Source organism: Tribolium madens, unplaced genomic scaffold (genome assembly GCF_015345945.1).
Source record: "Tribolium madens isolate multiple individuals breed KSU strain unplaced genomic scaffold, Tmad_KSU_1.1 Scaffold_96;HRSCAF=242;Tcas5.2_LG5, whole genome shotgun sequence".
Lineage (NCBI taxonomy): Eukaryota > Metazoa > Arthropoda > Insecta > Coleoptera > Tenebrionidae > Tribolium > Tribolium madens.
The window spans coordinates 5,159,229-5,171,998 of record NW_025401068.1 but is presented as its reverse complement, the minus strand read 5'-3'; the positions used below and the strand labels follow the sequence as shown (position 1 = coordinate 5,171,998).

Here is a 12,770-nt window from a genome sequence, read left to right as displayed (position 1 = left end):
ATGATTTATCCGTTAACAATTTTATAAAAAGCTATTTTAACAAGAGTTGAAAGCTATTTATATGCAATTACCTATAATATTCACTTAAAATATCCCGAGTACATTCATTGTTTTCGGAAATTTTTTCGAGTGATTGTCAAAAACGTCATTAATTTTACACAATTACGGGAAAAAATTTCCGGATTCAATCAATGCACGAGGGGTATTCGGGTGAAAACTGCATGACATCACGAGTTTAAGTAAGTAAGTCTTAGTTTTTGATATTTAAAATAAAGTTTTACTAAATATTGAAGTTGGTTTTTGTGTCAAAAGAATTTTCACTTATTAATTTTAGCTAATGAGTCAAAAAATTTCCGGAAAATTTTTGTATTGCTATGGTAATCATATTAAATACTTATGGTAATCATATTAAATACTAAATTCAGATTGGTTCTTCCATAGGGTCATGCAATTTTCAATAAAATTAGTTCGCAAGTTGGCATTTTTTCGTAGTTTCGTGTCAGATCTATTTTTATCGGTTTCGTTCGTGAAGCAGCTTGAAATCCGAGCGAAAAATGTGCAAAAGCGTTCGAAATTCGATGACGCAGCCACCAATCTCGTCGAAATTGAGCCGTCAAAAACTATTCCCCGATTGCAATATTGCATCAAACTGCACAAGTCCCGACCTAATCAATTTGGTTGTAACAAAAACCGCACGACCCTTAAACAAGTACCACAACCCCGATCATCGATCGCTTTTCCATCCATTAACCCCTCTAATCGAAACCGTTCCACGTGAAATTAAAAAATTAAACTTTTCGTATCCATCATTGTCCGAAAAGAGAAAAAACGTCAAGTAGCTTAGTTTCGACACGTACCAATTCTGATCGGCGAATCAAAGTCTAATTAATCGAACCGTCATATACTTATTTATTGCTTTTGGAAGGATTTCACATCGGTATCGATCCGAGAAACATCCGCAATGTTTTATTTCCGTCGCATTTCAATTATTAGTCCAATCTATTGTTGTGTTTTTGTAAAAATCATCGTGCCTCTCCCAATTAATTAATTCAGGTGCGTTCAGTTTGCACGAAGCTTATTTATTATCATTGTAGGACAAAGAACTCCAGGTATCGCAACTCTGCCAACTCCGGAATGTTGCTTTATTTAGCTCGGAGTCTARGATTCGTGACTGAAATGACATCGGTTTAATTGTCAAAGAACACAAAGTCCGTCAATCCGGAGTTTAAGACGGGAGGGACCCTAAGACACACGCCACCACAAAAACTCTTCCGTCATCAAAGGATAACTGACCTGGACTTAATAGGCCAGAAACAGTTTCTAATTTAGTTTAAAACATTTCCAGATTGCGTTCGAAAGAGACGAAGCGGAATTGTTTCAAAAGAAATTAATCTCTTTGTGTTTTTTTCCGAATCACAAGACCGGTTAATTTTTTACAAATGAACCTGAGACATAATTCTGGGAAATGCGCCCCGATATTTACGACTCTTTCCGGAATATGTGACTCAAATTCCCAACCGGGACGCTTTTATGACCCCGTAAATATTTTACGTCTCAGATATTATTTTTATTTTATTAAAAGTTGGTAGCCGATTGATGACACTATCGGGCCCGGAGTAGTCCAGCGATGCGATAAAACCGCTACGATTAATCATCCGGAGAGCCTTTTTCCGATTAAAATAAATAAATAAAAAAAACACCAGCTGTGGCAATCGACACGATCCCTATTGACGCCCTTTCGCCGTAGCTAATCGACATTCTTTAAATTCACGATTAGTTACAAAGTGGGATTTACCCGGAATTACGGAATTTATATTTCACACGTAAATAAATTTGTCTCGCAGAATTAAATCCACTTTAATATGTTTATAACGGGTCACAAACTCGGGTATTTTATTAAAATAAATCGGGATTAGTCCAGATTTTTATAACTGCATAGATGTAAAAATTTATACTTTTATTTGTCGGTTTTTAGATAAAATTGGGTCACGCCTTTACTAACTTTTAAACGGACAATTTATAAAAAGGATAATAGAGAAAGTTGGACTAAAAAGTTTTCCGGTGTTTACCAGTGGCGCCGCGATGCCAATTTAGTTAAAAAATTTCAGAAGTATTAGCAGTTTTTACACAACTGCTCGTATGTTGGGAATGAAGCCGAAGAAAGTAGAGCTTAACAAAATAAAGCGAACGTAATGAAGAAAACCATTTCCAGCTACTTTCCTTGAGAAAAGGTGTTGTCTTGTTCTATTTATTCCACCACAAAATTGTAAAATAACTTCTTGTTTTAAATAACTTGTTATTTTAAAAACAGTTTTTTATTAATTTGTACATAATGAAGGTCGGTTCCAGTGTATGCAATTATAATTTTATAATTCATAAAATTAGGATTCCCACAGTACAAAGCTTTTAATTTAAAATTTAAATCAGAAAACAAATAGTTAATTTTAAACGGGGATAATTTATTTATGAAATTCAAACCTTGTTTCTAAATGCTACATTTATTACTATTTAATAAAATAAAAACGTACTAGAAATAGGTTTGGAATACATTTTAGTGCTATGGATTCAATTAAATGTATGATCAAAATGGCCAGAATCTTTGAAATTATAAGATGGCAATTCTCTATTTTTCAGTATAATCAACTTCAGCTTAAAGTTACAAGTCACTTTCATTAGAAAGGTATTTGCAATTACATCTTGAATATTATAACTGGTATAAACTAGGTTTATAAAAACTGCAATAAATTTCGTAGAAATGTAACCCGACCACAATAGATAATATCATACTTTTGCCCCAGCCTCCAATAATAAATAGAGTGTGATTTACGAGCAATTTTATTTAATCGATGAAAAATTTTTATTGGGAATTTGGTATAAAACCAAAAAATCCCCAGCTTTGGCAAGATTTAAAAGCATCAATGTTTACTACTTATCGTTGTTTCAGGTAAAAGCAGTAACATTTCAAAACCGTGCTGCCCTATCAACATCGCACTCTTCTTTTTCTAATGCACCTTCTACACTGTAAATTACTTAACTTTGCGTCATATCTCCCTAGACGAGCGCATAGATCGCGGCCCTTAATTGGCAACGTGACTTTCCAAATCGCTATTTAATAACGAAAAATGGCGGGCGACCATCGTTAGTCCCATCGAATATCAATTCGGCACGATATCGGCGAGATTTATGTCCCAGAATGTGGCAAAAATATGGACACTGTTACCTCGGTGAAAGGATGGCTTGTAAACAGGGTTGCGGTTCAGCTTTTTCACAATATTTGAAGCGAGTTCAAACATCACGATCGATATTGTGTGTGTTCGGTTTAATTTGCCACGTCAATAATCTCTTGCTGTATCTGTTACAATATAGGTACATTACCAACTTCTCCGTATTATTAATCTGGAACTTTAGATATTGAATTAATCCGAGAAGTTAGCTCATTAATCGTCGATAGAAAAATCGGCCCGTCCTCCCTGGGACATGCAAAATACGAGGATTTAATACAACTTTCCGCTGGAATTTCCTCGCTTTTTGTAACTTTACTCGTTCCGGATTCTTCTTAAATGGATTCGGAGACTCGATATCGAAAACCGGTTATAACATTGCTGGAATTAGTCCGGATTCGGATTAACTACGGATCAAATATAAAAATGCAAATTTCCTATATAAAAGCGACTAATTCTCTTAATAAATTAGACTAGACTAAGCAACTCACTCGGATTTATCCACAACGGCGCGATATCCGCTCTAATCCTCAATCTTAAGCCTGTTTTTTTAAAGGAAAACGTTGATTCGAGACGCTTTTTTAAGTGATGAATGACCGACATTAATGAAACTCCGTGGACATAATTGAGTGTGAAATTTAATGAATGGACTACTGTCGCCAGTCAGACAGACGACAAACAGAAAAATGACTCTGCTGTCGCAAAAACGACCCCAAATACACCACTCGCCAAAAACAGAAACACCTCTTCTTCCAGTAAGAAATAAAATCTACGTATTTTTCATAATTCGGATACCAACTATTTGTGTCAATAACGAAAAATGCACTTTGTAGTTGACTCCATTTCCTCGGCGAGCAGTATATTTCTCCGCCCTCGTGTGCAACCAATTCCACTCGAGACACATACATCACGCAACCCCCGCGATAATCTTTTTAAATTCGAGTCAGGCAAATCTGTGCCCGATGCATATGCGTATAAATTAATAAAATCTTGCGGCGTTTTTTTTTAATTCCGCCAACCCGGCGATAAATAATTCGCTAAAACCGCCGGACCTCGTAATTATTCTTGCGGAATTAATTCTGCGACCGGTCCGGCATTTTATTTCCCTCCATTATCTCGTTGCGAAAAGTTATTCTATATAATAAAGCCTTCACATACGACGCAAAGCATCATTTCGGTAATTGAATACGTTTGAAAGATAAGCCAAAGCTGGAGCGTCTTCGGCACGCCCCACGATCACTTTCGAGGTTATGTTTATATTATTTATACTCGGTGGCGAAAATACGTGTTCGACAACGCGGGAGCGGGCTTGTTTGAAGAGGAAAATGACTAAAGGAGTCAAGATAAATACAGCTGAAAGGCGAAACAAGAAAAGAAGATTTACTTTCGTACAAGAGAAAAGTCCTCGATTCAAAGGAGCTTTTTTATATTTATATTTTGCGTTGTTTTCCACAATTTACGTTACAAGAACGACAACGAATCAATTAGCTGGAGTCTAACCACCAGTACAACACAAGTTTACTAAATAAAAAACATTCCGTTTGAAATTTTGTTAAAAAACTCGTTTAAAATTATTGTAGGCAAATAAAACATCCCAATTGCCCTTCCGAAATTTATTTTTAATAGAATCCCCATCAGCGTGTAAAAATTCGTCGTTAAAAGAAAAGAATCATTCCCGGCGCCGTTTTTCGCCAATTTCGCATTTCCCACATTCGAGGCTTTTAACAGCTTTTACCCGGTATCCACTCTATCTCTTTTTTTTAAGTAAACCTCTCACCCGCAAACAATTAAACAAATTTTGAAAATTGCCCATCGTCACTCTGACAAAATATTTAGTTATGATAAATCAAAATTTAATTATTGTTCCACGGACATGTGTCAATCTTTGAATTTTTTAACGGCATTCGCACACGAGCGGACCACAGTCCATAAATAATCCCCGACAAAAAACTTTTGTTGTTATTACACTCTAATCCATCATTTTTCCTTTCGTAATCACATTTATTTTCCGGCGTTTAGTTTAATTGTCCCTCGTTTCGTGTGGCATTCAAAAAACGCCTCCGAGTCCATTCACACTTGCCAAAGTTTCTGAATTTCATAACGCTGGCCTCGCAATTAGTGTCTGTAATTATTAGGCCTAGTATCAACGCCTTTCCTGTGATTTTCTCTTCGAGACTCATCGACCCCCCAAATTAAAATTCCCTCGTTAAGGTCCATATTTTTTGCCTTATTTGCATTTTCGACGGCGAAATTAACATAAAGCCCAAATTCAATTACATGTTAATGAGCTTGTCCGACATAAGGGCCAATATTTCAATACAGGGCCGATTAATTAGAGCCTTCCAGGACAGTTTTTTCGACGTCAAATGTGAATTTAATCAATAGGAATAAATCCAGGGAGGATTCGGGTCAACGGGCGTGCAATTTGCATAATGTGATAGTTTTAATTAATTATTTTGACCGGGAATAAAAAAAACGACGTTGATGTTCATGTTTGTGTCTATTTGTTATTGATGACACGCATTTGTGCCATTTTGCAAATCGACATTAATGTCAATATTTACCCGCGGACAAGAGGAAATTCTATTTAAAATAATTAAAGGTCGTACCGTGCATTTATTCTTACGTTTATTGGCCAAGTTTATTGAAGCAAGTTTGACGTGTTGCTCGACGCGTCAATTTCCTCCGACTTAATTGTCAGAAAACACCGAAATCAATACTCTGAGAAAAGCAGCCCGAAGGCATAAATCAGTGGCCCAAAAGCGACCTAAAAATAAAATCCATAATTGAGGTAAGAGCCGTGGATGTAATACTCGTATGTCACAATTTATGTGCGAAGCCCCGATATTTTTATGACGCTAGATATTGGGAACGTCCGACTCCGGTACGAGATTATCTAATTTATTGTTTASGTGAAGTCCAATTTAAACGACCAGAATTAAGGCTCGCAGCGTCTAATTAGCAAAGAGATACGAATCTAAAACGACAATGAAAAAATGTGTTGCAGAGAGAGAATAAAAAAAGAAAATGCGATTTGTTTGCAACATCCGTCGCAATATGAACTCGTTGCGAATAAATTTATTTTCAGCTTTGTCCCGACTTGCGACAATGCGTCCTGATTTTAATTACCTTCGATTCAGTTACTTGAAGAGGTAAATTGTAAACACAATATGACGGCAAATGCACGGTTTTTTAAGATACTTTTTGCATTGCTACAGTGGCAGTTGGCGACGGAAAATGTGTTACAATCGTGTTACAAAATAACGGAGAATGAAGATCGATACCGTCAGGTCAAAGGCGAAATTCAAATTGCAAATTTTGCAAAATTTTGATTCCATGTCAAATAATTTGTATAAAAAAAAACTTTGAACATCTTTTTCAGGTAGGTATCCTTTCAAATCATAAAGAAATTCTTGAAATTTTATTTGTTCAAGTATAAAACCTTGTAAGCTTTTAAAAAAGTAACTATTCGTTTGCACAAAAATAGAAAATGGGAAAAATGAAGAGAGCAGTCGTGCTACAAGGATCCGGATTAAAAGGTTAGACAACAATACCTTTTAATTTTTTTTTAAATAACATTTAAATTTTATTTTATATTTTCAACTGATTTAATAACACACTAAACTGATTTTGCTTCTTTATTTTCAGTAGGTCCGCTTCAGAAGCAGAGGCAAATTGCTGCAAAAGGTAGCGGAAAAAGATGCCATACAAGGTTAGTGCACATTAATTTTTAATTTTTTTATCGCCAAGTGAAGTGTTTGAATTTGTGATTTTTGAATGCAACAGTAAGTATTTAAATTATGAATAAAAATTAATTGTGTTTTAGATAAAACGTATTATTTCTCGAATTCTTTTTTTGAGTACAGAAAGTGAGTTATTATGGTAACAAAGCCGGTAAACACAACCATCTCTTAAAAATTTTCACAAATCGATTATTATTATAATGACATTTTAATTAATTTTGATAATGTATTTAAAAGAAAAACCAAAAAAATATAAAAACAAATTAAAATATTTTGTGAAATTAAGATCCTGAAGAAAATTTTGTTAACTTTCAGAAATCTTTCTCGGAAATGAAATTAGTTGAGCTCTACTGTACTATTCTAAAACGCACAAAATGTCCAAATGTTTTTGACTGGGACAAAAACTATTAAGAAATTCTTAAGAATCTTTGAAATACTTAATTTCAGAATCTTTCAAAGCAAAAACCTTAAATTCCTCATACAAATTTCATGAATTATCAGCGTTGCTTTATATATTTCATTCCTTAATTTTCTCAATTGTAAATTCAGCAAGAAAAACATTAATTCAGGTCAGTGATGAGTTTACGTAAATTCAAATGCAATTTCTTCTGTGTCAAAAATTTATATCGTATTAATCGCTTAACAGAAGATAAAATGAAGCAAATTTGCACTAAAATGTTCCAAATTTATTGAAAACTGATAATACTCATACAGTTGCATTTATACGGTGTCTGGACTATGCAAACGAACCTGAAACCTGATAAATGGGAATTGGGACCGCAACAAATCATACAAGTACTTATTACACTGGTCACCGAAGAGGAATTGTGTTTATTGTTCTGTTGCATACATTAAATTTATTTTGAATCATTTGCATAACATGAACTCGACTCATTTGCCCAAAAACTTTCCTTGAGTCTATAATTTCAAACTCTGAATTTTAATCAAACCGCTCATTTTTTATTAAACAACAAATTGAGAAATCCCTGAGGCAATAACCCAAACCGATCAATTCAAGACATAAAAACGCGCTAATAAACAACGAACCGATAACAGATTAAAGTCCTTAACTAATCCCAGAGACCCCATGAAGAGTCTCGTTCACAATAAAAGCCCATCATTTCTGGAATGATTAACGAGAAAGCGCCACTCTGATGAAATCAGTCCGGAGGAAGTTTCGATCACAAAAGCCGACGTTTTATACAACTAACTCGCACATAAACGTGTCAAAACCTGAAACAATGACGTCTCTGATGATAAATGAAAGCGTCGCGGCGCGATTTCAACGAGTCTTTCCTCACTTCGATCGAATTAATAAAGAAGTGGACACCTGTAGAGTCGCATTAATTAAAATCTCGACGGAAAAACGCAAAAATATCGCCAATTTTCGAAAACTTATTAAATTCCGGACTCATTTAATCACATTCGAACAAACATCTTGTACTAAAACCACTCAAACTTACGACAGTCTTTATAATCGTCCCCAAGGAACCATGTCGCGAAATAATGATGCTTTAAAAGCGAAAATTAGGGTCATTTCGAGAGAAATATGATGGTTTTTGTTGCAGCCGCTCCTCGAGTTCGCAATGTCAATTTTCGAATGGGTGAAAAATTTTCATTTAAGACTCAAGAAGGTTTTAAATTAATGTTTTTAGGGACTGTAGAAGGTTTTAACGTTGTCGATACTGCACACTTTATAAAATATTCTGTTTACGACGAGATAAATTACATTCTTTTGTTCGATCGGCTGTGATTTTTCCTTTTGCGAGACTTCACATCCACAACATCCTTTCAAATCCTGCCAGAAAGCTCGCGAGCCATTAACAGGTACGTCGGAGCTTTCTCGACGTTGAAATGTGAAAAATCGGACTAAAAACGGATTTTTGCACGTGGGGATCATGTTTTTCAGTAGTGCGAAATGGAACTAATTCACTTAAGGTCGATGTCGTTACAGTGAATACAAACTTTAAAAAACACTTAATTCTACAAATTCATTATAAATGTTCATTAAAAGGTATGTTTTTAATTAATTAAACTCGGATTTTAGATGTAAAAATATTCTTAAAAAAGTATAATTTTTATTATATGGTATTAAGAATTCTTTTTGTTTTACAGAAAAAGAACTCTGAGCCAGACATTTGAGTCAAAAAGTTGAGACCCAAATCACGGAAAATACTTTTTAATTAAAAATACATTAATTTGGTTACACCTCAAAGAAGCTCAAAAAGCTAAAATTTCGTAAACAAAAATTTATAAATATTTATTGAGATCGATGATGATTAAATCAATTTTCTATTTGATCTCAAAAATATCAAATTAATTACAAATTGGTTCAGAAAAACTCAATTCTAAAATTAACTCAAAGCACAAACAAGTTGTTCATTACAAAAAGTACCTTTTACAGTACATTTCATTGAATGCACGTCTCAGCAGAGAATTTTTCCTTCACCTTTGTCACCTTATAAATCAAAACTAGTTATTTTTTACAATAACGGAACCAGAAATCATAGAAAAGTCTTCATTCCTGTACCGAATAAATTTTCATTTTAAATTGCAATTATAATTTTTTATCGATCACTCACTATGGTTAGAAGTTTCCTTGAGGCTCTCTTGAAATTTCCCAAAACTTGCAAACTTAATTTGGCTCAATTTCTCGCATCTCACATACGTCGCTTGAAATTCGCGTCTATTTATCATCCGTTATTCGTAATATCGTACATTCGTACATCCGTATTTCGCAAACCGCTCCTAAATATGAAATTCCCTCTTGAGTAGAGAAAGTTTGATTAACGCCCCGTTTCATTTGTGTTCAAGTTAAATTAGTCGTGTGTCTGTGTATCGAGCTTTTACCTAAATAAGTGCTGTTGGTTAACACCCAAAAGACCTTGAGAGGGTCGACCATCACACACCGTCCCGCGATCACTCACATCGTTTGTATTTCCGGTAGGAGTCCGCCAACAGCTCATAGGAGCATGGGTCACACTGCCGAACCGCTCCGGTGTGCTCCCGGAGTCCAGAGCCGGGCCTGCGCTCGGAGTTTCCCGCCTCGATCCGTTCATTATTAATCTCCGAATTAAGAAAAAAGCCCGGATCCGGCAGCCGGCCGCGAGTTAATGATGACACATCGGCTACCGGAGTCGCCAGATTTTTACGGGCGCCCGCACCTATGTTTGACTCACAAACAGAAACGAAGTTTTTAATTCCACGTATGAGTTTTTTCGATGCGAATTGGCCATTTGTTTCGGTTTTTGGGGATGACAAGGCGCTTTTTCGGGATTCGGACGCTTTATTGGAACGGATGAAACGAAAAGAAATACGGAGCAAAAAAGCGGTTTTGTTAAATTTATTGTTTTTATTTTTCTGAGGGGCGGAATTGCCAAGTCGGAACGTCACGGAATGCCGTCAAATTTTTATCAAATATTTTAAAATGTAAATATAGTAAAAGAGACAAGTTTATTGTATGGAAGCGTAACTGTCGTAAAACTGGATCATGAAAAATGTAACACATATTTTAATTCAACCCAGAGTGTAGAAAAACACCCACAAAGAAGGACTTCGAAATACTCTCCAAAAATATTCGTTATAATATTCAAATATTTATCGTTGGCTTAATTTCAGTCCTGAGTTTATAAACCACATCACCACGTATGAATTTACGAGAAGCTCTTAATTAAATCTGAGCAAAATAATTTTTGAATCAACGAAAAGGTAGTCTATATATGTCTCGTGTCTAACTAACTTTTATACTCTCTCCCAACTGACTCAAAGTAATTTCATAATACGACACAAACGTGGACATAAACTTCAAAAGATAATTAACTAGTATAAAATAGTACAAAGGTTGCTGTGGTTTACTACAAAAACTCGTATAAGAACTTCCAAACACTCACAAAGAGACAAACCATTAAAAGAACAAATTTGCGAAAGTTTTCTAAGAAAAAAATCAATGGATTGCTTTCTTAAGAGAGTCTTTTCGAGGTATATCCTGATAATAATAACAATTGGGGTTGTTTCAGAGTAGAAAAACAAAACGAACAAACATTTAGATACACACAAAAAATTACAACTCCCGTAATAGCAAATCTGCAAAACACGCACGAACAATCCTAAATACTGTTCTCAAACGTTACATTATTATTAGTGATTGTGTCCCGAATTGGCATGTGAGCGTATCAACAGCACACGTCTCACCTACTGTTTACCACCACTGGCCAAATCCGAAATAACAATAATAACAAGATTTGAAAAAAAAAAATCTTTCGTTTTTGATCCTCATTAACTTTGTCATAATTGTACACTTTTTCCGTCAAACTCAGCAACTTACAAATCGATCTGACAACTCTGACACAGCAACAAGCCGAAAAAAAAAGAAAAACATTTGGCTCTCTTTGCCGACTCGATTATGCAAATAAAATATAGATGCGGGTCGGAAACTTCCTCTTTTAAAGTTGACCTCAAGTTTAAATGAGTCATTTGCATTTTGCGTTCACGCTAATTACGAAAAAATACGACCCAGAGACCATGTCCGAAGGAAAATTCGGCAAAAAGGTCTTTTCCGATAACGACACGACCATTAAAAATGTCAAGGACGAGTCGAATGGCGCCGCTTACAAAAACGTGTTTACGAGCTGACCGAATTTCGACTCCCGAGGAGCGATAATTGCAAGAATGGGGGTTTTTGCCGGAGAAATTTAGACAAAATTGTAAGTAATGCGAAAAAAATTAGATAAAATGGATCCATTTTCCAACGTCTAATTTTTGTAGTACTCGTAAAGTTTAGCAAAAATTTTTCTTTTTCTATTAGTAGTACAAAATTACATCCCAAAAAAGTTTGCACTCAAAGTTAATGCTAGACATTAATTGCTTGATGTATGTTTACAAATGAAAACCAAACTTGGAAGTCATTCTGCAGTACCTAACTTGCGTAACTTTACGTGAATTTATACAAAACGAAGAGCAAACTCATATGTAAGTTTGTTGATTTGTCTTGTTCCGGTTACGCGCAGAAAAGAAATCCCTACTTCTAATTAAATAAAATTGTTGAATTTTTTCACACTTACCTGGGCATTGGTAAGGTACATTCCCTAATTTTTTTTTTTTGGTAATTTTTCATTTACAAAGCCAAAAAAAGCCAAAAAAAATAATAAGTAATTTTCTCCCAAAAGGAGCATAAGCAATTTTCCATCTTAACTTTGAAAATCATTTTTATTTATGACCTGCTATTTGTGCCATCGTAAATTTAGGTGACAATGGGGAACTGCAATTGGGATAAGATGCCAAGGTTTACAACAAAAAGAACCTTCAAAGCGGTCGGCTACCATTAAATGATTCTTTTGTTAGCAAATTTTACCATTTTGTCATAAATCACGGGTCTGGTTTGTGTTTAAATAAAAAAGCGATTATTTGGCTAACCAAGTCAAAATTTGAAATTGTGATATCAAAGTTTTATGCGCTAACAGGTACAGATTCATTTAGTGTAAAAACTTTATAGGTAAATTAACAGAAAGTATTCATAAAAAACACAAAACTGTTACGGCCTCCTTTATTATCAAAAAAAATTAGAAAAATTCTCAAAATATTCCCTGTGATTAATTAGTTAGGTATATGAAATATCGCCAGTTTTGATTAATTAGAAGTCGCGATTTATCAATGCTCGTAACCGATGCCGCACCCGGTATATAGACATGTTATTAGGGGAGCGTGGGGCAATGAGAGCGATAGCAATTGGACGGAACCTATGCATATTTGAGTGACCTTAAGCACTAGGCCGTTTCCGTCAATCATCGAAAAAGTTCGCCTGACGCAC

General features: G+C 34.9%; 1 protein-coding gene across 13 annotated transcripts in view; it reads right to left on the bottom strand.

The window, feature by feature from the left end:
• LOC123013497 (neural-cadherin) overlaps window positions 1–12,770 on the bottom strand; it is a 145,415-nt gene that overhangs the window by 45,245 nt on the left and 87,400 nt on the right. The window contains exon 1 of one of the 13 annotated variants that reach the window (XM_044412041.1): window positions 9,815–9,930. The exons of the other annotated variants lie outside the window; for them this stretch is intronic. Within the exon in view, the coding sequence (XP_044267976.1) occupies window positions 9,815–9,866 (52 nt within the window). The 5' untranslated portion in view covers window positions 9,867–9,930. Of the gene's footprint in view, window positions 1–9,814; window positions 9,931–12,770 lie in introns of those variants that run through there. 13 annotated transcript variants of the gene reach the window in all.